Source organism: Drosophila persimilis, unplaced genomic scaffold, assembly GCF_003286085.1.
Source record: "Drosophila persimilis strain 14011-0111.01,24,50 unplaced genomic scaffold, DperRS2 tig00000686-arrow-arrow-pilon, whole genome shotgun sequence".
NCBI classification, from domain to species: Eukaryota; Metazoa; Arthropoda; class Insecta; order Diptera; family Drosophilidae; genus Drosophila; species Drosophila persimilis.
In genome coordinates, this window is record NW_020825336.1 from 506,721 (window position 1) to 532,455 (window position 25,735).

Here is a 25,735-nt window from a genome sequence, read left to right on the forward strand (position 1 = left end):
TTTTTTCTCCTCTGCAAAACCGTTGGTGTTTTTGTTTTTGTTTTTTGTTTTTAGATTTACAATTAGATAAAAGTCGCTGGCTGGCTGGCTGGCTGGCCGGCGGGCCGGCTACTTTATTGAGATTTTATGTCTTTAAGCCGCCCCACATACACATCCACAGCATAGCAGAGTAGCAGAGTATCAGAGATTCCCAGGGCCATATCAAAATGGCTTCGTTTTCCCAGAAATGCCGACAAGCAGCCATAAAACACAGAATGAGGCAGCATAAAAACACAATCCACAATAAAAGTACAGTAAATATCGGGATCACAAGACCGAAGCAGGCCCATATGCAAATATGTACCTACAGGTCAAATGCCGAAAGTGCAACACTGAGATGTCCCAGCCAACACCAGTCGCTGCGACACAATACTGAAGCGCGGCAAGGGCCGCGGCTCTGCGGCCAGTAACGGCCAGAAATGTATGTAACAGTGTGGCATCACAGGAGTCTGTACACCTCTCATAGCCTCAGGGACAGACAGACATGGCTATAGTGACTCGGCTACAGATTCTGTTTCCTGCGGGCTGTTCGACCACAAAACCATTATGTCTTATAGCTGATATCTACTGTAGACAAATCGCCAAGCGATGAGCGAATTATGAGAGCATAAAACGAGTGTGCATTCATTTCATTCCCGATTGCAATTACACTAAATTAGCATTAACATAAGGGGAAAACCGCCAAAAAACAAAAGACTTAGGACATGAACTCTCGGAAGAGACAAGGACGGAGAGATGGTAGGATCAGAGAGACGACGGTGTGGAAAGAGGACGAGATGTGAGATGTGCGATGCGCGATGTGCGATGGAGAGAGGAAGAGGGGAAGAGTGAAGACCAGAAGCGCATTCCATTTCGGCTTTCGATTAAGCAGATCAAAGGGGACGGTTAATACGGTTATTAACAAGTAGCCGCAGTCGACGTCGACGTCGACTTCAAAGCGCTGCCTGCTGTCTGGTGCCTGCTGCCTGCTGCCGCTGTTCCACGACGCTCTTCTCTGCTTCTCCTCTGCTCTTCTCATTATTCTCTCAAATCGCTCTCTCTCCCTCTCCCTCTCTGGCAGTGAGAGACCGACAGAGAGAGAGAGAGTGCGCGCGCCGCTGCTCTGCCTGCGCTCTGCCTGTGCTCTGCCTGTGCTCTGCCCGCGCTCTGCCTGCGCGCTGCTTGCGCTCTTACCAGCCAGCGACGACGACGACGACTGCGCAAGGTAAGAGCCAACTCGAAGCACGATCCATTTTTGAATTGAATTTTTGACTTCGAGCCGAGCGGACGTTCTGAGCGCGTGTGTCGTGGCCGATCGAAGTTCCTTCTATACGCATCCAGAAATCGAAATCAAAGGAAATACATTTTTTTGTTTCAAGACCGAAATTAAATAACAAATAAATTCACGACAAATTGAAGAGTGCAAGAAAAGTATACAAGTAGTCCCCAAATAATGTGCCCAAATACAACCGAATACCATGCAGCGACCCAAAAAGTGCTCTAAACTGTGCTGAACCGACAACCGACAACCGACAACAAACAACAACAAATACGAGAAATATTTCCCACAAAAATCTACCATAAATCCTATGTGAAATCGTATCGAAAATGGCAGCCGAACAAATTGCTAAAATGGCCAAAATGGCCAATGAATGGATTAAACCGAGCCACAATCGCACAGAAACAGCCACAGACCCCAAGCAGGTGAGTTATCCCCGCCAAAACCAAAAACAACAAATTCAAAAAATACAAATACAGTAGCCCAGAAATGAAATATTAAGAGGAATCCCAATAGAGATCCCATCCCGATCAAAAGCAGCCGCCAAAGCCGAAAGCCGAAAGACGAAAAACGAAAAACCATCGAAAAAATACAGTAGCACGTCAATTAAAATTAATAGCTTCCGACTTGGGTCTCGGCCTGGGTCTTGGGCCAAGAACTGGCCTGGCCGGGACTGAAAACGAAACCAAAATCGAAATCGAAAAGCGACTGGCAGGCAGGCCTCTACAGCTTTATTTAGGACATTAGCATACATATTCGGACGAAATCAATTTGAAAATCCTTTGCAAGGGCATTAAAAAACGAGCTTTAAAATTTGCCTGAGTGCGCAAAAACAAAACAAAAACAACAAAAGAAAAACACAAAAAAAACAGAGCGGACCACAAAAGCAGAAAAAGGAAAAATAGCAGAGGGAAGAAAAACAAAAAGACCGACAAAAATGAGCGGGGGGAATGGGTCTTTAAGTGTAGCTAACCGAAAACCCTCATCACCAATAACAACAACAACAACAACAACAAAGTGCAGGCCGCTTTCGTGCGCCCCACTTTGCTTGAAGTCTGAATACGAGTCCAGATCCCCAACCGCATCCACATCCACATCCACATCCAACCACTCCACACTCCACTCCACTCCACACTCCACTCTACTCCAATCCAATCCACAATCCATTCCACAACCGTAGTAGCTACTGTTTTCAAAGTTAAGATCAATGAGTGCGACGACGATGCCTTGGGTTTTTGTAGTTGGCCCGAACCCGAGCCCAAGACCCAAACCCGAACCCGAACTGGTACTGGCCTGGTCTGGCCTGGCCTGGCTCAGGTCCGATCTGCTTTGCAACATGCCGCAAACATACACGAGAGTCGAGGCGAGTCGAGTCGAGTCCGTCCGTCCATCCATTGGGCAAAGCGGCAAAGTACAAAGCCGAAAACGGCACGGGTTTAGCGCGCTCGGAGTAAAAAGCGATCAGCGGCCAAGCGGGCAAGCGGCCAACCGACCAGCGGCAGACGTGCGCACATCCACACAGATACAACAAACGCACACAGAGATACAGATACAGATACAGAGATCAGGCCCGCTCTAATAACGCTACCTCTTCTGCTGCTGCTGCTGCTGCTGCTCCTGCTGCTGCGGCACTGGCTATACGTTTTGGCGGCTTCGCTTTTGTTGTTGCCGCCGCTGGCTTGCGGCTTCATTTGAGGCTGCTTCCGAATTACCAGCTCCTCTGCCTCTGCCTCTGCCCCGGCCTCTGCCTCTGCCCTGCCATTCCAGCAATGCAGTAGCTGTGGCAGCCGGCAGCCGGCAACAGAAACAGCCGCAGCAGTAGCTGCCACCGCGTTATTTCCCTACCATAAAAAGTATTAAATTGCTGCAAACAGGTGTATTTTTATGCCCCGCAGGCCAGCATGCAGGCAGGCAGGCGGCAGGAGACAGGGGAGAGCGGCGTTGGGTTGGGGGTTTCGGGAACTCTGCAATTATATACGCGCCTAGGCCTCAATGTTCTCTAAAGCTCTCAGCCAAAGGCAATCCGATAATGCTCGATTCAGGTCAGCTCTGCGAAAACATGTCAAGAAATACACACACGCCCGAGGGGTATGGAAAACTTCAAAGTACAATACATTGGGACACTTATTCCTGGAATCCATAAGGAAGAACATATTAATTGTTGCATTAGGAGAGTCTTCTTCTTTGGTAGCCTCTACTTTCTCTCCTAATCTGTTCCTAATCTATTCCTACTACCCGTTCCATACTCGTATATTTGTTGAATGGATAATAAATAGTTGGATGCATCTCCAGCTCCTAATTTTCCCATAGTTCTTGTTGTTGTTGATATTCGATCTGCTTGATGTTCTTGTAGATGATTTGTATTTTGTTTTTGTTTTTGTTTTGAGGATCGCATAACGATTCTGGAATTTGTGGAGCGCAACCCGAAGCCCAAAGCCGAAAGCCGGCAAACAACAGAGAACCGCCCGGCCAATGCCGACGCAAGCAAATCAAACAATCAACAACAATAATAACAACAACAACAACAACAACAACCACACGTGCAACGAGAGCAACAATAACGACAACGGAAGTTTATTTATGCCCTGGTCTGATATTTATTTAAGCGTATTCCCCGATAAGCCCTGCCCTCCTCGCGAGAGTGTAGCGAGCGATATCGTTCTCCTACTCCAACAGAGGTGTTGGTGTTGCTGTTGGTGTTGCTTTGGTGTTGTTGTTGTTGCAAGTTTAGACCCACTTTGTGGTTTCACGACGGCACGGCTGTTCTTTGACTCCGACAAGGTCATTATTGATAACGATGGGATTATTGAAAACGGTTTTACGATGGGATTATCCCGAGTGAAAGCAATCTACGTATAAACACGCTGGATCTATTTGATCTATTTCCCATCCCCATCCCCCCACCCGATCCAAATTGCATTTTAATTAGTAGCACACACACACCCACAGACCGCAGCACTTAAGTGCTCAAATCAAATCAAATCAAATCAATTCCAGTCGCAACGGGCTTGCGATTGAAAATCAAGAACGCTTAGCGCCACCGAGTCGCACTGCTGCCACGACTACGGGGCTACGACTGCGACTGCGACTGCGACTGCGGCTATGTATTTGCAGCAATTAATAAAAACTGACAATATAATCGGCGCGACAAGTAGTTGGCTGCCAGCCAGCCCCCAGACGGTTCGGGCCGAGAGAGCGAGCTCCTCCTTTGTCGGCATCGCTGCAGGAGGAGGAGCGACAGATTGGAGAGAGGTGGGGTGCTGTGCTGTGTTGTGCTATGGTGTGGGGTGGACATGGTACAAGCCAGCCAAAAGCAAAAGCAAAATATTAATAAGCAGTGCCCCGCAATTAATAGCGCAACTTAAGACTCTATATAGGGTAATTAAGCGGCGCTTGTGAACATTTTTCCTTTGGCAACGCCGCCGTCTTGCCGCCTTGCCGCCGTTTTTTTTTTAGTTGTTCTCTCTCTCTCTCTGTCGATCGAGACAGGTAAACAGCAAGTGCAACGTACGCTCACCCGTACCCGTGCCCGTACCCTCTATCTGTATCTGCCCGTATGGGGTATATCTGTATCTGTATCTGTATCTGTATCTATGTCTCTCTCTTGAGCGTGCGTGTGTCTGGCCTGTCTTCGAGTGTGTGTTTACTCAAACGTAAATCCGCGCACGCACACGTGAAATCTTTTTATTTGTATCTCCATCTTTTTCCTTTTTTTTTTTTTTTTGGTGGTTGGCGTTGGCGCAGTTGAACTAATCAACAATGGAAACTACTCATCTAATGTCGGAGAGGGGAGGGGGGCCGGGCTCTTGTCAATTTTCGTTGTTTGGCGGCAAACATCAGACGAACAGACCCACGAACAGGGACGGGCGGGGCGGGGCGGGGCGGGGCGGGCAGAAGACATTTAAACCTGTTGTAAGAGACGTACGGAAGAGGAGTGGAAGAGAGAGAGAGAGAGAGAGAGAAGAGGATACAGCGCGGAGATACGGTGCAGAGAGAGAGATGCGAACAGAATTAGTTAATCTGGAAAAGAAGTAAACCACGGAACACATACGAATAAGTTCTATAAAATGGTACCCAAAGGACTTCCTCTGTAGGTTGTAGGTCACTAAGTGATATCCAATTAAATGCTTTGATTATTGCAGAGTAAGAGTGCCCTTCCCGTCCCTCAAGAGGTTATGCAGAAATAGCCAAACCAATCCTTAATTATGATGTTCTTTGTAGCAGATCCAAATGAAATGAATTGAAATATCAAATAAATCAAATATTCCAATCATCGAATATTATCATAATGCTACCTACTACGACGGGTATATGCATATTTCAAATATAACTTTAATATAATCCAGATTAATGTGATCTCGGAACCCGATTCCAAACCCGAACCCGCTTGGCGGCTCTAAATATAGAATCTCCTCCCAGAGAGCTCTTTCGCGATTATTTCACAGTCTCCCGGCTACCGTTATGCGAGTCTGCGGCGACTGCTGGGGGGATACTTGGGGCCTACTTTGTAGGCCTCTATCCAATACCCAATCGTTTGCCACAGTGTGTGTGTGTGTGTGTGTGTGTGTATCTGTGTATGTCATTTGCATTTTCGTCTGCAAATTGTCGCTGCTGGCGGCGGCAGAGGGCGGCGAAACATCAAAGGCCTATACAAACATTGATTGAAGATTTCTTTACGATTTCTGAATGGTTATTTATGCGGAGGCAAGACCGTACACAGACCAGACCAGACCAGACCAGACCAAAACCAAATTGACAGACTGACACACTGAGACACTAAAATTGTTGTTGCCGTTTGTTGCTGTCGGCAAATGCTGTTTGTTGTTGTTGTATTATTAACAAATTGCTGGAAAATAGCTAAACGGAAAACAAAGGGGTGAGGAGGGAACGGGAAGCCGGCAACCCGGGAATCGGCGAAAACAACAAAACAAATCGCCGGATAGACCGTTTGATTGATGTGTGCGTGTGTGTGTGTGTGTGTGTGTGTGCACGGCCAAAGCTACGAAAAGCGACCTTAAGTTCAAAGCCAAGAACGGTCCGACGTTGACGCTGACGCTGACGTCGCAGCTAACGCTGACGCTGACGCCGACGGCGACGGAGCAGCTGGCGCTGCAGTCGCTGGTGATTACCACGCGTCAGCGGCCATGACAATGTGAAATTGAAATTTGTTTGACTGGCACTGGCACTGGGACTGGCACTGGCCCACGGGGCGTATGATTAACAGCAATTTCTTGCCATGTTTGACTAAATACTTTGCCGGTGCTTGAGGTTTTTGATACCCGGTAATTGTCGCCAGCCAGGGGTATGTTGTGCTCCTGGTAATGTTTGTCCCAGAGCATGGGTAGGCCCTGCAAATGATGAGCCTACTAGGAGCCGTAGGTCTTGCTTTGGGATATTATTTGATATTCGAAATTTAGCGGGTATTCAGTGGTCGGATATACGTACACATCCATTATATCGTTCTTTCCCCACGAAGCCAACAACAAACAGCACACGGAGAGCGGTGGGAAGAGTGGCGACTGGGGGGGGGCAGAGGAATAACACAACGAAACGGAACGACAACGAAACGAACTGCGGCAAAAATTTCTTTGATCTTATCGCAAAGCTTCTTGCTCGCATTTTGATTCCGCCAAAAACAACAGAGGCCTAGAGAGAGCCCCACAGAGAGGCCAAGAGCGAAAGATGTGTGGTGTTTCAGTTATCAACTAGAATCTAACCGTTTGTTTCCTCTCTCTCTCTCCGTTCTCTTTCAGAAAACAGCTACAGCAACAGCACCGAGTAGGCATCTCTCGCTCCTCCTGCTGCTGCTGCTTCTGGTCGCCCTCTGTCCGCTGCCAGCCGCCAACGCCAATGCCAGCAGCAGCGGCGGCGGCAGCGGCAGCGGCAGAGATGGCACCCTGGAGACCTTTGCCGTGGCCTCCGTGAGCTCCAGCCTGGACAAGGACCACGAGCAGGCGGTGCGCCAGAGAGCTCGGCCCGCGATGGAGACCAGCATGAACATGATCCAGCGGAACTACATGGTGATGCACCCAGCGGGAGCCGGCCACGGCCACTCGACGACGGACCACAGCCGCTCCCTCAAGAGGGCCGCGCTGACCAACTCGAGCATCACCTGCAACGACGGCACCCACGCCGGCTTCTACCTGCGCAAGCAGCCCAGCTCCAAGAAGTGGATCGTCTTCCTCGAGGGTGGCTGGCACTGCTTCGATGTGAGGTCGTGCCGCGCCCGGTGGCTGAGGCTGCGCCACCTCATGACCTCCTCCCAGTGGCCGGAGACGAGGGATGGTGAGTCCAGAGCAAGAGAGAAAGCAGCTCCAACAGGGACTAATTCTATGCCTATTCGTGCCTTTCAGTTGGTGGCATCCTGTCGCCCCATGCCGAGGAGAATCCCTACTGGCACAATGCCAACCACGTGCTCATTCCGTACTGCAGCAGCGACTCGTGGTCGGGCACCAGGACGGAGCCGGACACCAGCGACAGGGAGAACAGGTGGCGCTTCATGGGTGCGCTGATCCTGCGCCAGGTCATTGCCGACCTCATTCCCCTGGGCCTGGGCCGTGTACCGGGGGGAGAGCTGCTCTTGGTGGGCTCCTCCGCGGGCGGCCTGGGGGTGATGCTGAATCTGGACCGCATTCGGGACTTTCTGGTCAATGAGCGCCAGCTGCAGGTCACGGTGCGGGGAGTGAGCGATTCGGGATGGTTTCTCGACCGCGAGCCCTACACACCCTCGGCGGTGGCCTCCAGCGAGTCGGTGCGTCAGGGCTGGAAGCTGTGGCAAGGCCTCCTGCCTGAGGACTGCACCAAGGCGCATCCCACGGAGCCCTGGCGCTGCTACTTCGGCTACCGCCTGTACCCCACCCTGAAGAGTAAGTGCCCCCCGAGAATCCCTCATCTAGAGAATCCTCCTAACCAAACGTCTCCCTCCTCCAGCTCCGCTCTTCGTCTTCCAGTGGCTCTTCGACGAGGCACAGATGCAGTCGGACAACGTGGGGGCTCCGGTGACGCCCCAGCAGTGGAACTACATCCACGAGATGGGCGGCGCCCTGCGCTCCTCCCTGGACAACGTGAGTGCCGTCTTTGCTCCGAGCTGCATCGGCCATGCGGTGCTCTCGAAGCGGGATTGGGTCAACATCAAGATCGACGACATCTCCCTGCCCTCCGCCCTGCGCTGCTGGGAGCACTCGACGCGGCGCAAGCGCAACGAAAAGCTGAAGCGCTCCACGGAGGCCTCCACGGCCGTCGGCCAGAATCTGCATCCGCATCCCAACAACCAAAGACACCAGCGACACCGCCAGCGCCAGCGCCAGCAGCGGCAGAAGCAGAAGCAGAACAACGTGGCGCTGGCGACGCAGCAGCAGCAGCCCCGGAAGCACAACCACCTGAGCAAGGAGCAGAGGGAGGAGCGCAAGCGGCTGCGCCAGGCGCAGCGGCAGAGGCGCAAGCAACGCCGCCGGCAGCAGCACAAGCAGCAGGCACAGGCCGCAGCCGCCGCCGCCGCCGCAAGCAGAGGAGCAGCAGAGGGCAAGAACAACAACAACAAGCCGAAGAGCAACGCCAGCGATACGCACAAGCAGCGACGCCGCCAGCCACTGACGGCGGAACAGCGCCAGGAGCAACGCCAGCGACGCCGCAAGGCGCAGCAGCAGCAGATGCAGATGCAACACGAGCAGCCGGCCGCAGGGGAAGCCGGAAACGGAAATGCGAACGGAAGCGGAAATGGAAACGGAAACGGAAACGGAAACGGGGGAGAGGCACTAGGGGAGCCCCAGAAGCGGCGATCCTCGAACAACGCCTCCTCCTCCGGCACCAAGTCGAAGAAGCGTCCAAGGGTGCCCCGGGTGCCCGAGAAGTGCGGCCTCCGCCTCCTGGAGCGCTGCTCCTGGCCGCAGTGCAACCACTCCTGCCCCACACTGACCAATCCGCTGACCGGCGAGGAGATGCGCTTCCTGGAGCTGCTCACCTCGTTCGGGCTGGACATCGAGGCGGTGGCGGCGGCCCTGGGCGTCGACATGCACACCCTCAACAACATGGAGCGGACGGAGCTGGTCAATCTGCTCACCCAGCAGGTGAGCTGAGCGAAGCGGAAAGTACGGAAACATACCCGTGTGTGTCCCTGTAAATATTAGTAGGCCTGTACATATATGTAGATATAGGTAGAGCCGCTTTGTACATACCATATATCATACAATACCATATGCAACGAGAACCAACATCCAAAAACCAACCATCCCCAAGCCACACTTAAGCGGAGCCAAACTCCAATTCCTAGAACACACCAAGAAACCAAGAAAAAGACATGCGCAAGTACCCAGTAATTAAGCAGAGTAGAATTTATTTATACGTATATATAATATCCCCACTCGAACACTCGTATTCGCATTCACACTACTCGTACATTCACATTCACACACCACACACCACACACCACACACACACACACTCATATTTATTCATTCGCATTCATACGAGCACCCCGAGGAGCCGAAGGAAATGAAGCAAAATGTCTGCGTAACGAGAAACTAAACACAAATGCAACCACAAGACTGTTTTATGTTTTTTTTTTTTTTTTTAATATACTTTACACATACATATGTAGGCAAATAGCGTTAGATACTGTACGGATATAAAATACACATATATATGTAGGTTACATATGCTAAAGGATAATGAATGTTTATGTAATTTATTTGATAATTTTATGGCCTTTTTTTGTGTGTCGACTGTCCAAACTGTTTCAGTTTCAGTTTGTTTTTTTTTTTATATTTTTTTTTTGTAATCAGTTTTCACCTACCTCAGGATCAGTAAGAATGAAATTGATAGACAGCTGCCTTTAACACATACATACATATATCATTGCGTACCTGTGCAACGACAAATCAAATACGAAATACAAAATACAAAATACCTTACTTATTAAATGCCCGCATTCCGTTCAAAATAATGTTACTTAAACTTAAACTTTACAACAAATAAATACGAAAACAGCTAGAGCAACAAGCAACAAGAACAAATCGAATATAAATATAGAACCACATAATTGTAATTGTAATAATGTTTGTAAAGAATTTATAGCTAAACGTAAACGTAAACGTAAACGTAAAGAAAAACCCACAAAAATAAACACTAAACACATTAATATTATTACCTAGTGATCTAAGGCCTGTACAGAACTGGTTGAAGCTTAGCCTTAAGAATTGTTGTACTTAAACCTTTTGATAATTTTATACAAGTATATGTATGTCTACCACGTAGCGAAGTGTCCAACTGCTAACTGATTTGTTACAACTTTAGCTCTTGTTCGCATGTTCAAATGAACTGATCACCGATCCATCAAGATGGACTCACTTGAGGAGGATAATTTATCAAATGACAGCCAATAAACAAGCGAAATAATTTTATACATAAGTTGTTCAATTTTTGTTATTTCTCAAAGCGAAAAAGAAAGTTTGAGCCTTTAAAACTCATTCACATTACCCCCAGGCCACCTTTCAGTTCTCCCTGTAAGCCCAGCTTCAACTATCGGCCAGCCGTTCCATCTCTAATAGACTTTTTACACTGCCGCGCGTTTGCTTTCGATATCGAAATAGACGCAGAGACGCAAAGACGCCGAATTGGCGTTTACACTACTGGCAATATGGCTGATTTATGTGTTTGATGACGGTAGAAGCTACAGAATTTTGGAAATCAACTCTGTAAATTATGGAAGACGAAAGTCTTTCCTTTTTTGAGTTTGTGGGAGTGAAGACCATCGATGTTCCTCTTCAATATATCCAGCAGTGTCTTGATATCTTCAGGTGTTCACAAAAATGTCTGATCTAATGATACAATTATTTCAAAGTCTTTTTTTAAGGGTTTTATGTATGTTTTTAAGTTTTCCCTCAGCCATAATTTGCACACGTCAAAATTTGCCATTTTTTGGTGTTATTAGTGGTAATAGTTGTGCTGAAATGGTTATCCTACGTCTCCAGCAAGACGCAGCCCTAGTGTAAACAGACTAAAAGATACAGTCTATAAGCAGAAACTATTGTATACTTTTGAGATGTGTCCTTTATACCCTAAAACCTTTATCTACGCCTTGATTTCTGCTACAGATTCGAGAACGAATTCTTAAACAAACTGAGGCAAGAATCAGCTTGTTCATTGTCTCGGTTATGGAAAGCTTCGTCGGATGCTAGGGGGCATTTCAATGCACTATTACGTGTATATTATATTGAATTATGTCTGCCCTGATACGCATGAAAGAAGCAGCTGTATTTGTCGATATCGATTGTACCCATACTCGTATTGATACCCAGAACAGGTTAAGCATCCCCATTGTAAGTATCTTTCACAATACGGGGTCAGACTGTTGTGGAGTTGTTTTGATTGACTGCTGCCAGAGAATCGGTCCTATATAAGCCCGAAATCCGATCTATCAAACAGTTCAAATCGAACATTCGACCCAAGTCTTTGGAATATGAAGTTCATTTTGGTTTTGGCTTGCCTGGCCCTTTATGTGGCCTACACCTCTGCCCAGGACAACTGCATTGGACGTCCCGGTAAGTCAAGATCATTTAATTATCGAACTTACCACCTTACAGGACATTATTTCCGTAGTGTTCCAAGTATGCACTGGCGGCAGGGATGAAGGTCACAACCGCAGTAGGCGGTGTGCAGCAAGATTCATGCGAGAGATGTGGTGGTATAACACACGGGCCAGGGACTGCCAAAAGATGAGATATCTGGGCTGTGGCGGCAACAACAACCGCTACTGTTCCCTCGACAGTTGTCGCAGGAAGTGCAGACGCCGATCCTGATGATGATGCTGATCCTGTCCTGATTCTTTTTCTGATGAACGATTCCGATATAAAATAAATACTACACTATCCAGCGCAAATCTATTGGCCTTATCGATCGTGTCCCATGCATATAATTGTATACACTGGTTTAATTATAAATAAATGACAATCCGAAAGAACGCATTCCACTCAGAACTCAAAACACCACAGTATATCACAATAAAGTAATGGATACCGAGTGCCTCTGTCCACAGAGCATTCCACAGGCTTTCCTTTGGCTATTCGTTCTTTAAATTACTTTTCAAAAAACTGGCTAGGATGAGCTTTTAGACGCATTCACGAGACTTGGCGAAAATGTTGTAAATTTGTGAAATCAAAGAACTCCCGACATTCATGTTATCTACCGCCCAAAACGATACAAAAATCTGTTTTGACCGCCTTTCTGCTCCTTTTCCGGGATCAATCTTCCAATTTCCGTTCTCAGAATAATTTAATAGCATAAAGTACAATTTTGAAAATTAGATTATTGATTTAGGACTTTGGCCCCAGGAAGGTTCACCGTCGACATGCTGTCTCACAGGCCTGCTTGCTGCACCACCGATTCATGTTTCCCCCACAGCCCTTGTAGTCCAGTGAGGTGCAAGTCTTGGTTACTGCATTATAGTGCCACATGCCTTTGTTGGCCTGCTTCTTGCACTTCCGCTTGCTGTTATTTCCGGAGTCCTTTGCCCCATCGCATTTTGGGGTACCTAAACACACAAGAGAGAGAGATGAAATAAGCCTGAGCAGGTATGGAGAAGATCCATCCACCTACTGGGCTTGCCCTTGCACCTCTGTGGGGCACCCAGAACCAGGACCAAGTACAGCGCCAGTACAAGGCCTACGAGGATCAGCGTGGAAGTGCGCATTGCTGGAGGGAGCGGTAGCTCTGGTGTCGGGATATTCCGAGTTCGGAATTAGGGCTTACTGCATCTGCTGTGCTCTTTATAAAGCTCAGTTTCCAACAACCAGACATTGTTCTCACCCGACCCAACTGTGTTCTGTGTTCATCCTAAAAAGCTGTTTCACCGCCTTTCTCTTCGGTGAACGAGCACGTGTTTTGTTTTGTTTTGTTTGCTTTGATGATCGACAAATATAGCTCGGGAAAGGCATTATTTTGGACATCGTATCCATAAATAAGTAGAATAAATATAGACTCCACGCCATGTGCCATGTATATTTTTTTTTTACTATATAACTACCCAAATAAAGTAGTTATTCGGCTGCGAATAAGTCCTATATAAGACCCGAAACCCTATCTATCCAACAGTTCAAGTCGAACATTTTACCCAAGTCTTTTGAGAATGAAGTTCATTTTGGTTTTGGCTTGTCTGGCCCTCTATGTGGGACACACCTCTGCCCAGGACAACTGCGTTGGACGTCCCCGTAGGTCAAGATCATTTAACTATCGAGCTTGACGTAACTGGACATTATTTGCGTAGTTCTCCAGGTATGCACTGGCGGCAAGGACGAAGGCAACAACCGTCATTGGTCATGTCGACCGAGATTCACGCAGGTGATGTGGTACTACAACAGTCGCACCAGGGACTGCCAAACGATGAGATATCTGGGCTGTGGCGGCAACAACAACCGCTACTGCTCTCTTGCCCATTGTCGCAGAAAGTGCCGCTAGATCCTGTCCTGTCCTCTCCTGTCCTGATCCTGTTTCTGATGAACCATTCTGATAATAAATAAACATGAAATTTTCAATGCAAATATATTGAAAGTGCCACAATGAATTTACAGGAAAGAGCATACATAGCTCCGTTTGGTATACAACAAAGAAAGCAATGGGAATCGAATGCAAGTCTCAATAGACACACTGAAGGACTTCCGGAATTCCCGTCTCGCTATAAAACTCAATGCCCTCTGCTCTCGGGGCACTACTTTTGACTCTACAAGTACATAAATCGTTCCATTTATGTACATGTCGTTTTGTAAATATCAAGAACAAGCTACTCTATTGTATGGCACTATTCAGACTGTTGTGAACATGTTTTTGAAAGAAGCAATCGGCTGCGAATTGGTCATACATATATAAGGCCTGCATAGCGGTCGATTAAACAGTTCCAATCGAATACCCGATCCGATTCCGCTGAGAATGAAGTTCACTTTCATTTTCGCTTGCCTGGCCCTATTTGTGGCCCACACTAGGGCCCAGACCTACTGCGCTGGGCGTCCCGGTATGTAAAGATGATTTTCGAGCTTAAGCCCTTACAGGACAATATGTTTCCGTAGGCATCCAGCTATGCACAGGCGGCAGGGATGAAGGCAACAACAATCGTGCGACGTGTCAGGAGAGAGCCATGAGAGAAATGTGGTGGTACAACTCACGCATCAACGACTGCCAGAAGATGAAGTTTTTGGGATGTAATGGGAACAGAAACCGCTACTGCTCCCTCGGCAGCTGTCGCAGTAGGTGCAAACGCCCCTAGGAGAATGGGCGCCAATTGCTTCTGTCCCGAATGAATGAGCACTAATAAATATGAAAGCCTAAGCAGACAGAAGGAAACTAGTTTTGATCAGAATCAGGTTGATCCGTCTATTATACAGCTGTATTGACAAATAGCAACATATTATATTAAATAAATGAGTTTTCTCGGAATGCAATTTTTAAATTCGATATCAAAACATTTCAAACACAACTGTCATTTTATCGATAACTGATAACAACAAACGGTGACTATGACAACCCTGCCAATATCAGCTGTTCTCACTTGCACGTAACTTTCGGAAAACAAATAAGAAATTTTAAATAAATCATGATAATACTGAATAGATGCTCACCCATCAGGCAGATCCTCCGGCGCTGTCATACCGAAGGTTCGTAATACAAAATACTTGAACAGAGACTTGTTCAATAGAAACGTGTTCGTTTGGTTTTAGCGGCTGCCTGCAGCAAGGTCAGAAACCCCTTGACTGCATTCTTTGGCAAGTGGCCGGAGTCGGAGCAGCAGGAGTTCGTTCAACACATGCGCATCATCCCGGATTTCATCACCGAGTCGGAGGAGCAACAGCTCCACGAAGAGGTTGAGCCGTACATGAACCGGCTGCGCTATGAGTTCGATCACTGGGACGACGTGAGTTCACCAAAAACTAACCATCAGCACCAGTCTGGCGCGCAGCTTAAGTATTTCCATCTTGCAGGCCATACACGGGTTTAGAGAGACTGAGCGCAAGAAGTGGTATCCACATAACCGCGATGTCCTAGAGCGTGTGCGCCAAGTGGCATTCGACGGGGCCATAATGCCCTACATCCATGTCCTGGATCTAGCCGCTGACGGGGTCATCAAGCCGCATGTGGACAGCACCAGGGTAAATTTAGCCATTAGTTCATTCCCAGCAAAGGCCCAACCAACACCAACGCCATCTCATTCACAGTACTGCGGCACCACCATCTCGGGCATCAGCTTACTAAGCGACAGCGTAATGCGTCTCGTGCGCACAGATGCCCAGAAGTACCAGCAGCCCGTCACGGAGACAGTGACGGATGCCAAGAGCGCGGACTCCGATGCAGTATATGGCCATCGGCGTTTTCCGGAGGCATTGCTGGAAAATGGCTTCTACGCAGATCTGCTACTCCCGCGGCGCTCGCTCTACATAATGTGCCACACGGCTCGCTACAATTTCACTCATGAGATACTGTCGAAGGAGCACTCTACGTTCCTCGGCACAGCCATACCAAAAGCACGTCGGATATCTATAATTTGCCGCAACGATCCATGAGGATGTGCCACCTTGTACGACTGCTGAAAGCGCAACGCTTTCCTTCCTATATTAATTGAAGCGTTGAGATACAAATCCGTCTATCCGTAGAGGTATCCACATAGAAATAATGACGTTTTTCTTTTCAAAAGCCTAGTCTAGTCGCTTCTATTGTTAGTTGTACATATGATTATTCCCTTTTATCGTTATTGATTATGACATGAAAGTTACAATCGACCGTGTATATAAGAAAATATAAGTTGATTTCAAGGACATCTATATGTGCATGCATGTGTCTAAACAGGACTGTGAGTTCATTGACCCCAATGGATTATGTCCTTCCCAGAGCGTTTTTCAATATTTCGGAACTGGAGTGGACTTTTGTTCGGTCAATGCATGAAAATGAGCGCCTATTCCAATCAATGATATCAATTTAGTATAGATTTGTAGCGTATTCTTTCAATTTGATGGTTTTCCTATCCAACAAGTATTTCCCTTCTTCATCTACTGAAATTGTTGAGTCCGAGCAACCTATAATGATATAATGAATCCATAAAAACCAAGGATTTTTCATTTGTACATTTATCCAAAGACGGGAGCAATTTGTTGCAGTAGTCCATTCAAAATTCCATCCCTTTGGTGACAGCTGTAAAACTGTAAGTAAAAGGTGTATTAGTGCGGCCTTTGTTCGCGGGAAGATGGTCAGCAACTGCTGCTCCGGAAACATCTTGGCCAGCCTAAGACACGACACACTACCGAATTGCATAAACAATGGGAGTTACGCAAAAACGTGTGTGTGAGTGTTTAAAATCCCTAGACCAAGCGAAAATACCCCACGTACCCGATCTTGCAGTGAGTCAACATGAGTGCACACCGACCGATAGAATCCAGGTAGGGCACAATGGTCGGGCGCTGTCATACATGCATACAAATTTCATTTAGAGCGCACATAGGACGCATGCGACTGGGTCCGACACAGAAGTCCTGCGGCGCTTTGTTCTGTGCCCAGGCGGTAGGCATCTGCAGCGCCGCTGTATAAGTGTCCTTCTGCAGCGCTTCCAACCAGAAAAGGCGCTTGAAAGGCATGACTCCTCGAATGGCCCTCCGTGAGGGTGAGAAAGGCTTCAAAATCGCAAATACTGACACCGAAATTGCATTAGTGATTAACCAGAGGTGCAAATATTGGACGTTCAGGATGGTTGTACTACTACGAGTAAAACTGAAGAGCCCGCCCCCACATTATATGTACCGCATGTACATAGAACACGGTTGGAATTCCCCTTTAATATTATCTGATACAAAAAAAAACCCTATAAATGAGAAAGGGGAAAAGGAGGAAATACTTGGATGTATGGAAAATATAAATATATAAATAAAACTCGGAAAACCAACAAAATCAGTATACAGAGTAAATTAAAACAGAAAGACTCACCTGTTCCCATAATTCTGTAGCGTTGAATATTATTTGCTGTTTCCTTTGTTGCATTGTTGTTGAATATTATTTTTGTTGAGTTGTTGTTTTTAATTAAACAAAAACTAAATTACCACTTAATTATAGCTCGGATTGAAATCTTTTCCATTTTTCACATGAGGGGGACTTAGCCGTGATAAGAATGCAGGACCTTGGGCGGCCCGAACCTCTGCTTTGAAACCGGCAAACGTTTCTGCGCGTCTTATCTCTCCCAATATCACTGAAAAGAACGAGAGCGAAGTAGTTAGTGTCGCGAGAAATGTGGGTGGCGAGCTGCAGTAGCGTGGGGGGGCTCAAAGAGGGTGATGAGGGCGGTGCAGCAGAACAGCGTAGGCGAATCAAAGCTCGGCCTTCGTTTCTGCACGACTTCCTCTCCGTATCACACTGATAAGAACGAGAGCGAAAGTTAGTGGCCGAAATATTTACCAGCTGTATGGCTGCCCTGGCAATAGAATATAATAGTATAGAATTGGGCAACAAGAAAACAAATTAAACATAAATTTTATTTTAAGCCTAGTACAAGAAGCTCGTGGCTCTCGATGTAGTTGTAACGGTAGCGCGATTAGGGATTGGGTCGTCAGAGTGGGTTGGGGGAAAAACAATGGTATCATTGTTACCTGGCAGTCAGCTGGGATTGTTCCCTTTCATCCATTTTAAATGGGAAATAAAGCTTAAGCTGTACATAAGATTATTCAGTTCGGACAAAGAAAATATTTAATTAAACAACACGCAGTCAGCTGTTTTGTAATTTCGCTATGTTTAAACGAATATTTGCATGATATAAGAAATATTTCGACTTTGTGGACATCCAAACTTTGGTTGCTTTCATTTCATTGTAATTAATATCGGAAACTAGCCCACAATATTTTATTCAACCGAATATAAAAAAAAATCAGGGAATATAATTTCTGATCGTAGGCAGGGAACGATTAACCCATTATCGACCAGTGTGTATTCAAATACACTATACGAAAATAATAAATCTAACGGGGTAATTTTGTTTGTAGGGGAAGAGGAAGGTTGAATCTACATGTAGACTTTACAAACAGTACAGTTCTCCGCGGCTAAGCTCAAGTTGTTCCCCTGTGTAAATATAAGGGTTTCCGTGGGCTAAGTTCGCATTTTCATCGGTATAATTACGGTATATTTTGAATGTGAGAAGGTATATTCTGGTATATTTCTGGTTCCACTTTCGATAATTACATACAAATGTAGTTAATATGCATGTAGTTACCATGCACAAACAATTAGTTTTGTGGAAATTGTTGTTGACCTTCATTGTTAAAACGTCATTTCATAAACAATCCAATAAAAATGAGTACTTGAAATTAGCATGTATTTTAGAAAATTGATTTATCAATGGGATGAAATGATGTGTTCAGATAGTGCAATGCTAGCCAGCTGGTAATATCAAATCGAATATAAAAATCGAGCAATATGGTTTCCAATCCTTCACGGAGAACGATTAACCCATTGTAGACCAAGGGGGAATTTTAGTATTCTACCGAAAATAATAAGAGTTTAATAGTTTTAGTGCAGCTCAGCTGAAAAGCATAGAATTTTTTATTTACAGAAGAAGGATAGGACGGATCTACCAGAAGAATTAACAAACACTATTAATTTTCGCCATTTACCTCAAGTCATTGAACTGTTCAAATAGAGGGGGCTTCAGTGGGCAGTATTTTTCGGTATATTTCTGAGAGTCAGACCGTATACGATCAATACACGGTCACATTGCCGAGAAGTAACCGGGAAAAAATCAAACATTTTTTTCAATTGCCATTTGCCAGCGCCTGAGACCTTGACAGCCCCAGCCCCAGCATAAGTAAAAATTTGTTGACGGCGTCGGAGCCCAAAGTAAAGTCAGTGCGAGCGTAGTCTAGAAATCGAGAAAACAAATTATTCCAGTGCTGGCGAGACGCAAATGTGTTGTAAAAATTGATAGTCAAATTAATTCTGCGTAAATTGTGTAAACTTCGAGTGTATTTTAAATTTTGTTGCCATCCAGCGTCAGGTTTTAATGATAAAATTTGCCTTTGAGTAAATGTAAATGTGTGCGCTGAGCATAGCAGTGTGTATGTGTTTGTGCGTTCGTCGAGCATAAGAAAGCGAGACGACGACAAGCCGAAGAGAAGCCACAGACGCGAACGACGCTTAATAAATATCGCAGCAGAGGCGAACAAGATAGAGAGAAACGCGTAAAGTAGTCACCATTTTTACAGCAAGGAAGCTGAATTAGAGGCAAAAATGGCCAGTTTCCAAATACACCACGACCCTAACAACAAGGAGAACCCGGCCAAAACTGGTCCGGCTGTCCTGAAGGAAAAGAATATGGGTGCCATCAAGCAGCCCCTGGCCGTGATCGGCGGAATTAAGGAGAAGATTGCACTGGGCCCCCGCGCCAATTTTGCTGTGCTTAATACCCACAACAACAATGGAAATGTGCAGCGTGCTCATCCAGCGCCATCAGGGAAAATGGTAAGTCCCGAATAGCACAGTTATTTCCATTCTTCCAGTCTGTCCTTTTTGTTGTTGTTTTTTTTTGTGCTGTGCGCATTCTAATGCAGCTGCTGTCTCGCTGACAGCGTGTTGTGGTGGTGGGATCTTTCTGTGCGTGTGTGTGTGTGTGTTTTTTTTTTGTTTGTGTAAGCTGCCTGCTTTCCTTCCATAGGGAGCGCCTCGATCCGCTTGTATGACTGCGGTGGTTGTTCTCTGTCTCTCTCTGTTTGTGTCTCGCTCTCGCAACGCTATGCGCGATTAGGTTGCATGTTCCCACTCCTTCCACTCGGGAGATAACTTCCGCTAATTGTTCGCGCCTAACCTAAAACTAACCTAGAAATTGCACATCCATGCAATTGCAACAGTTTGCGCGCCTTTTTCAAGGAGAAATAGAGAGAGAGAGGGATGGCAAATACAATTACAACGCACACTAATACTATCGCACACTGTGAGAAGCCACTCAAAGGCGCGCACAGCAGCAGCATGAGACGTAACAGGATTATTCCAGCGAAAGGAAAAGAGCGAGAGAGCCGCGGTTGGTGCACTGTTGCTGTAATCGTTACCCCCTTCTCACACAGTCTAAGGCACACGGCACACTCGCCCAATGTCATCCAAATTAACGTTTGTATTTGTGTGTTACGTTACAGCAATTCTTCCGCGACGTAAAGAACGTCAATACGGACGAGAACACTGGCCTGGCCGTGAAGAAATCGAACGTTGTGCCCGTGGTGGAGCAGTTTAAGACATTCTCTGTGTACGAGGATAACATAGACACGCAGGTGGTGCCGCCGGTCGCCGCCAAGGGGCAGTCCTCTGCCGCCGACAAGGAGAATCAGTACGCCGCCAAGTAGTGAGTATCCTCCGGACTCTTTCCTTTTATGCCCCATTCCTTAACTCTCAACCTTCCGTACAGCAATGCTGCTCCCAAGGAGTACTCCATCCAGCACGAATATGACCTCGAGGGGACGCCCATGTCCGTTACCGACGTCATGTCACCCATGTCTATCGATCGTTCGATCATCGAGGCCAGCAGCGCCATTGACGAAAGCCCGGCCCAGGGCCCACAGTGTGGAGCTGCCCCCGGTGTCCAGGCTAAGGAGCTGCCACCCCGGAACGACCGCCAGCGATTCTTCGAGGTGGTGCAGTACCAGATGGACATATTGAAGAACTTCCACGAGAGCGAGGTAAGTACATCGGGGGTGTGTTTCTCCGAGCAATAACGTGACACAACAATTCCACAAAGATTTTCCTCAAAGATAAGGAAAACTGTCATCTGAAGGGAATCTTCCCCCTGTTGTTAGTTACCCCCCTCCCTCTTGCTCTTCCTCACATGTGTTGTGTCCGTGTGTGTGCACGCAGGCGCAGAGGGAGACAGAAAGACACGGACTGCACCCCGAAGAGCGGTTGCTGTTGCTTCACGCCTCGCTGCCCTGTCTTTGAGTAGAGAGTATTGTCCTCTGTCTCTTTTTCCTGACTCGGTTTCTGTTTTTTCCCTGCCCTGCACAAGAAAATTTACCTACATATGTAACAGGCCCGGACACCCCATTATCCGCTGAGATATCAGGAAGAACGGGATAGAAAACACCTCTCACTTTTCGGTTGTTGAACTCCAATTGGACTCAAATATAATGTCAGAAAGGTACATACAGTCCCAACCAAGGTTCCAAACCACAGCTGCTTGATATTTTCTGCCGAATTGTATGTATTTGAATTTCTAACAAGACTGTCCCAACGAACGATTGATCTGTGGATAACTGGAGATTACATTTTAAACTGTTACAAATTTCATTGTGGTTTCTGGTGTCCTAGGCGCGACTGGGAAGCCGCCACGGTTCTCTGCAGTGCTGCAACTGGAACTGGGGCGACTTCCTAGCCGGGCCCGGGCCACGGAGAAGGGTCGGGCTGCTTGGAACGTGTGTGTGTGTGTTTGTGTCTGATATAAACTAGCGGGAATTCTTGTTGAACTGATCGTAGAAGTCATCGAAGATGGCATTGTTGAGCTGCTCGAGCGAGTTCTTGCGCTGCTCGTCCTGCTCCACTGCCAGCTTGGCGTTGGCCCGCATCAGATCATCGAACTGGTCCTTGCGGCGGCGGTCGACCTCGATCTGCTTGAGCATCAGAGTGCGGTCCATGTTGATGGCATACTGCTCCCACTGCTTGTCCATGAGCTGTGCCTCGGTCTTGCGCTGGGCCGCTTCTAGGAGCTGCTGCTCCTGGCCCTTGCGGAAGGCGAGCAACTCCTCGGGCGTCATGCCGCGGTACATGAAGGCGATCTTCTTGTTGGGATCGGTGCGCGACTGGGCCACGTCGGGGTTCTCGGTGAGCATGTCGCTGGACAGCATGTTGTATATCTCGGCCATATCGTCCTCGTGCTTCTCCCGCTTGGCCTGATCGCGGCCCACACGCTTCTGCTTGGCCAGATTGATGTTGAACTCGCGCACCTTTTGGATGACCTGGTTGCGCATCACATTCTCCGACTTGGCCATCTCTTCCAGGTGCTTGTCGCGGCAGTTGATGTTCTCCATCATCATGTGGTCCGCCTGGCGACGGGCCTCCTCCGCCTGCTTGCGCTCCATCACCTGCTGGTCCAGCCAGGCGCGCTGCTGCTCCCGCTGGCGCACCTTGCGGTCGTTGTTGTACAGATCCTCGCCGGAGAAGATCTGGGCACTGGAGATGCCCAACGTAATGTCGTCGTCGGCGATGCGCATGGGCTTTGCCTTCTTAAGAAAGTCGGGGTCGTTCAGGTCGAACTCGCGGCGCTGCTCCTTTCTCTGGTAGCGGCAGCGGTAGTAGTTGAGGTCCGAGTTGGCGACGCGCTTCTGCATGTCCAGCTCCTTCTCCTTGGACGCGATCAGCCGCTTCTGCAGCTGCTCCTGATCCTCGTACCGCTTATCGCATTCCAGCTGCACGCTGCGCTGCTTGTTCTTCTCTATGATCTGGCGCTCCAGCGTGGGGAGGTCCAGCTGCAAAACAATCGGAGGAGGAGGAGGAGGAGGACGAGGAGTGTGATTCCCGAACATGGACACAGAAAGCCTGCCCTCCCGCCCCAGGACTCACCCCGTACAGACGCTGCTTGGCGTTGAAAATGCGCTTCTTGCGCTCCTCCTCGTACTGCTCGCGCTTCTGCAGCTTCATGGCCTCGTTGAGGTCGTCCTTCGTACAGATACCCAGCTTGAGAGTCATCCTGTGGCTGCTTCGAAATACAATACAAATACAAATACAAAATATATATAATCCTGAAAATAACTCTTGCAAGATTTGTCGGATCTGAACGTGTTTCTCTCACTGAAAGCAAATATTTGACTCTGATTCGGGGTTTGAGTTTGTTTGCCCGGTTGCCCGGTTGCCGGCTGTTCCGCCTCTTAGTTGCTTAGTTTGTTTGTCATTTGACGCCTCACTCCTATGATTCCCCCCCACTCGCTGCGCCCTGCCCCCAGCCACAGTTTCCCGCCATAGATACCATCATAATTACGTGTAGAGAAATGCAGATTCTTTTCCAATCTTTGCCTGTACCGCTGTGCCCGCCTGGCGCTTGACGTGTCCAATAATCGTTAAAGCCAACATTAAATAAACACCTTATGTATATATTCCCTGTATGGGCGTTTTGCAAATGATTTCCCCGTTTCGATGGGGTTTTGAATGCCGCTCACGTACCACGAAATAACCAATAAACAAATACAAATTAGTAAATTCGATTCTCTCTTTCTCTGACCGCACTTCCCATGGCAGGGAGTGGAGTTTTCGTCAGCTTTCTGGGTTCCCAAAAGATTTGGTCATGCGTGAGATACCCCTTGGCTTCGGGGTGTAATGGAGTCGCGGGGATTTTGGCATAATATCAAAACTAACAGTTCATCTTTGAAGCTCTGTGAAAGATTAGGAATCCTAATGGGTAGCATGGCAAACACGAGATTCGTAGAATTATGTACCCGTGAGCGAGCCGAAACGATTCTGAACGAAATCTGTTTGCGATTATGTCAGGTTTCCTCTTCTCATTGCACACCTTTTAATGGCTCATTCTAAAGAATTATGGCTCGCCAAACTAATCGATCATCATTTTCAGAAAAAACGTCGCCCGAAGCGTGAGTACATGCGCAAGCAGAAGGACATTAACTACAATATGCGCTCGATCCTGGTCGATTGGCTGGTGGAGGTGTCGGAGGAGTATAAGCTGGACACGGAGACCCTCTATCTGTCGGTCTCCTACCTTGACCGCTTCCTCAGCCAGATGGCCGTGGTGCGTCCAAAGCTCCAGTTGGTTGGCACTGCAGCCATGTACATTGCCTCGTAAGTAAAGTAGCACTTCGATTGCTATGTGAACGTCCACATCTTCATGGAACTGTTCTTTGCAGGAAATACGAGGAGATCTATCCACCAGATGTGGGTGAGTTTGTCTTCCTCACCGACGACAGCTACACCAAGTCGCAAGTGCTGCGGATGGAGCAGGTCATCCTGAAGACGCTCTCCTTCGATCTGTGCACCCCAACGGCCTATGTGTTTATCAACACGTACGCTGTGATGTGCGACATGCCCGAGAAGCTGAAGAGTCTGACTCTGGTGGGTTTCTACTACGGGAGTGATGGCTTTATACATCTCTAATCTTGTAACTTGTGCTCGTTTCGATTCCCAGTTCCTGTGCGAGCTGGCGCTTATGCAGGGAGAACTGTACTTGGAGCACTTGCCGTCGCTGACGTCGGCCGCTGCGCTCGCCTTGTCGCGTCACATACTGGGCATGGAGATCTGGACTCCGCGTCTAGAGGAGATCACTACCTACAAACTAGAGGACTTGAAGACTGTGGTGCTGGAGCTGTGCCAAACGCACAATACGAGCAAGGAGCTCAACACCCAGGCCATTCGGGAAAAGTACAATAGAGAAAAGTATGTCGCGAACGATGATGTCATGATGATCATAATTGCTAATCCTAATACATTCCCCGCAGGTACAAGAAGGTGGCTTCCATCGAGACAATCCAGCTGAATGAGAAAGATTTTGATCAGCTCTTGCAGGGCTACATGGCCAAGCAGAAACAGGAGGAGACGGAGATCAATTCCAAATCGGAAGTTAATTTGTTTTATAAGTTTTAAGTGTTTTGTGCGGGCCCTTAGCCACGCCAAATTTTATTTTTTAGTTTAGTGTTCCATGTATTATTTGTAGTTCTAGAGCTAATTTTATGTAACTGAGAAATTGATGGAAGTTGGAGAGAACAAAAAGGAAGAAAAGACAGCAAAGAGGCGTGGATCGGATCGGATCGGCGAGCTCCCGTAACAGGTACTGGACAATTTTATATGCCTCGCCATATGAGAGATTAGTCACCACTACAGCAAGCAACACCAACACCTCCTACTGTCCACGGTGAGAGCTTGCGGCCACGCCACGCCCCGCCACGAGAAGACGAAACAAGAGAGATCCGAAGCTGCAGAAGATTAGCAAAACTAACCAAGAAAAAATGTGAACCACAACCAAGTCCAACTGCACTCCATTGGATATAAATATATTTTACTATTTGAGTTCTTTAATATGTTCGCCATGTAATTCCTTTTTTTTGTATTTGTAAAGAATATCACATGAATGTATACAATGTGTATTTCACCATAATCGTACGCACTAACAGGGCTAGCTTCAGAAATAATATTACATATTTATATACGTACTAACTAGTTAGGCTATGAATGTTCTGTGAACCACGCAACAATTGTAACAAAATACACACATCAAATTACACCAGACACTTAATAGATTTTACTTAAACCACATCACAAGACGAGACACCAAGCCACAGAACCATCCAATAACGTCCACTCTATTGCCTGATTCGAACTGTAACACATATCTTGAACCCAACGACGCTTACACACACTCAAGTATTCTAACCAACCGTTTTGCTGGTGGCTTAGCGAAGCTCTTTTACCATTAGATGCATATAGTACGATCTACTAACCCTCAAATGT

General features: G+C 47.3%; 6 protein-coding genes across 6 annotated transcripts; 5 read left to right on the forward strand and 1 right to left on the reverse strand.

The window, feature by feature from the left end:
• Positions 1-7,278: 7,278 nt before the first annotated feature.
• Positions 7,279-9,699, forward strand: LOC6600586 (palmitoleoyl-protein carboxylesterase NOTUM). Its single transcript, XM_026991845.1, has 3 exons — positions 7,279-7,582; positions 7,651-8,163; positions 8,228-9,699. The coding sequence occupies exons 1-3, from the start codon at positions 7,279-7,281 to the stop codon at positions 9,370-9,372; spliced, it is 1,962 nt and encodes a 653-aa protein (XP_026847646.1). The 3' UTR covers positions 9,373-9,699.
• Positions 9,700-11,640: 1,941 nt separating this feature from the next.
• On the forward strand, positions 11,641-12,233 carry LOC113566401 (kappaPI-actitoxin-Avd3d-like). The gene is made up of 2 exons (XM_026991811.1): positions 11,641-11,835; positions 11,894-12,233. The coding sequence occupies exons 1-2, from the start codon at positions 11,754-11,756 to the stop codon at positions 12,091-12,093; spliced, it is 282 nt and encodes a 93-aa protein (XP_026847612.1). The 5' UTR covers positions 11,641-11,753; the 3' UTR covers positions 12,094-12,233.
• A 1,185-nt stretch (positions 12,234-13,418) lies between these two features.
• LOC6600587 (kunitz-type serine protease inhibitor homolog dendrotoxin I) lies at positions 13,419-13,747 on the forward strand. Its single transcript, XM_026991846.1, has 2 exons — positions 13,419-13,500; positions 13,557-13,747. Exons 1-2 carry the CDS (start codon positions 13,419-13,421, stop codon positions 13,745-13,747), a joined length of 273 nt encoding a protein of 90 aa, XP_026847647.1.
• Positions 13,748-14,856: 1,109 nt separating this feature from the next.
• LOC6600589 (alpha-ketoglutarate-dependent dioxygenase alkB homolog 7, mitochondrial) lies at positions 14,857-15,947 on the forward strand. The gene is made up of 4 exons (XM_002025608.2): positions 14,857-14,937; positions 15,001-15,194; positions 15,262-15,429; positions 15,496-15,947. Exons 1-4 carry the CDS (start codon positions 14,877-14,879, stop codon positions 15,838-15,840), a joined length of 768 nt encoding a protein of 255 aa, XP_002025644.2. The 5' UTR covers positions 14,857-14,876; the 3' UTR covers positions 15,841-15,947.
• A 3,129-nt stretch (positions 15,948-19,076) lies between these two features.
• On the forward strand, positions 19,077-25,515 carry LOC6600590 (G2/mitotic-specific cyclin-A). The gene is made up of 7 exons (XM_026991689.1): positions 19,077-19,768; positions 20,437-20,639; positions 20,703-20,973; positions 23,850-24,073; positions 24,139-24,343; positions 24,417-24,664; positions 24,727-25,515. The coding sequence occupies exons 1-7, from the start codon at positions 19,538-19,540 to the stop codon at positions 24,869-24,871; spliced, it is 1,527 nt and encodes a 508-aa protein (XP_026847490.1). The 5' UTR covers positions 19,077-19,537; the 3' UTR covers positions 24,872-25,515.
• Positions 21,468-23,030, reverse strand: LOC6600591 (RIB43A-like with coiled-coils protein 2). The gene is made up of 2 exons (XM_002025610.2): positions 22,847-23,030; positions 21,468-22,752 (listed from the first exon to the last, which is right to left on the reverse strand). The coding sequence occupies exons 1-2, from the start codon at positions 22,970-22,972 to the stop codon at positions 21,733-21,735; spliced, it is 1,146 nt and encodes a 381-aa protein (XP_002025646.1). The 5' UTR covers positions 22,973-23,030; the 3' UTR covers positions 21,468-21,732.
• Positions 25,516-25,735: the final 220 nt, after the last annotated feature.

Excerpts from the sequence above, each read along its gene's own strand:
- LOC6600586 (XM_026991845.1), top strand. The coding sequence starts at position 7,279 with ATGGAGACCAGCATGAACATGATCCAGCGGAACTACATGGTGATGCAC. Across the intron at positions 7,583-7,650 it reads GTGGCCGGAGACGAGGGATG|TTGGTGGCATCCTGTCGCCC; the intron begins GTGAGTCCAGAG and ends CGTGCCTTTCAG. Across the intron at positions 8,164-8,227 it reads CCTGTACCCCACCCTGAAGA|CTCCGCTCTTCGTCTTCCAG; the intron begins GTAAGTGCCCCC and ends TCCCTCCTCCAG.
- LOC6600587 (XM_026991846.1), top strand. The coding sequence starts at position 13,419 with ATGAAGTTCATTTTGGTTTTGGCTTGTCTGGCCCTCTATGTGGGACAC. Across the intron at positions 13,501-13,556 it reads CAACTGCGTTGGACGTCCCC|TTCTCCAGGTATGCACTGGC; the intron begins GTAGGTCAAGAT and ends TTATTTGCGTAG.
- LOC113566401 (XM_026991811.1), top strand. The coding sequence starts at position 11,754 with ATGAAGTTCATTTTGGTTTTGGCTTGCCTGGCCCTTTATGTGGCCTAC. Across the intron at positions 11,836-11,893 it reads CAACTGCATTGGACGTCCCG|TGTTCCAAGTATGCACTGGC; the intron begins GTAAGTCAAGAT and ends TTATTTCCGTAG.
- LOC6600589 (XM_002025608.2), top strand. The coding sequence starts at position 14,877 with ATGATAATACTGAATAGATGCTCACCCATCAGGCAGATCCTCCGGCGC. Across the intron at positions 15,195-15,261 it reads AGTTCGATCACTGGGACGAC|GCCATACACGGGTTTAGAGA; the intron begins GTGAGTTCACCA and ends TCCATCTTGCAG. Across the intron at positions 15,430-15,495 it reads CGCATGTGGACAGCACCAGG|TACTGCGGCACCACCATCTC; the intron begins GTAAATTTAGCC and ends TCTCATTCACAG.
- LOC6600590 (XM_026991689.1), top strand. The coding sequence starts at position 19,538 with ATGGCCAGTTTCCAAATACACCACGACCCTAACAACAAGGAGAACCCG. Across the intron at positions 20,974-23,849 it reads AGAACTTCCACGAGAGCGAG|AAAAAACGTCGCCCGAAGCG; the intron begins GTAAGTACATCG and ends CATCATTTTCAG. Across the intron at positions 24,665-24,726 it reads GAAAAGTACAATAGAGAAAA|GTACAAGAAGGTGGCTTCCA; the intron begins GTATGTCGCGAA and ends CATTCCCCGCAG.
- LOC6600591 (XM_002025610.2), bottom strand. The coding sequence starts at position 22,972 with ATGACTCTCAAGCTGGGTATCTGTACGAAGGACGACCTCAACGAGGCC. Across the intron at positions 22,753-22,846 it reads CCAAGCAGCGTCTGTACGGG|CTGGACCTCCCCACGCTGGA; the intron begins GTGAGTCCTGGG and ends ATTGTTTTGCAG.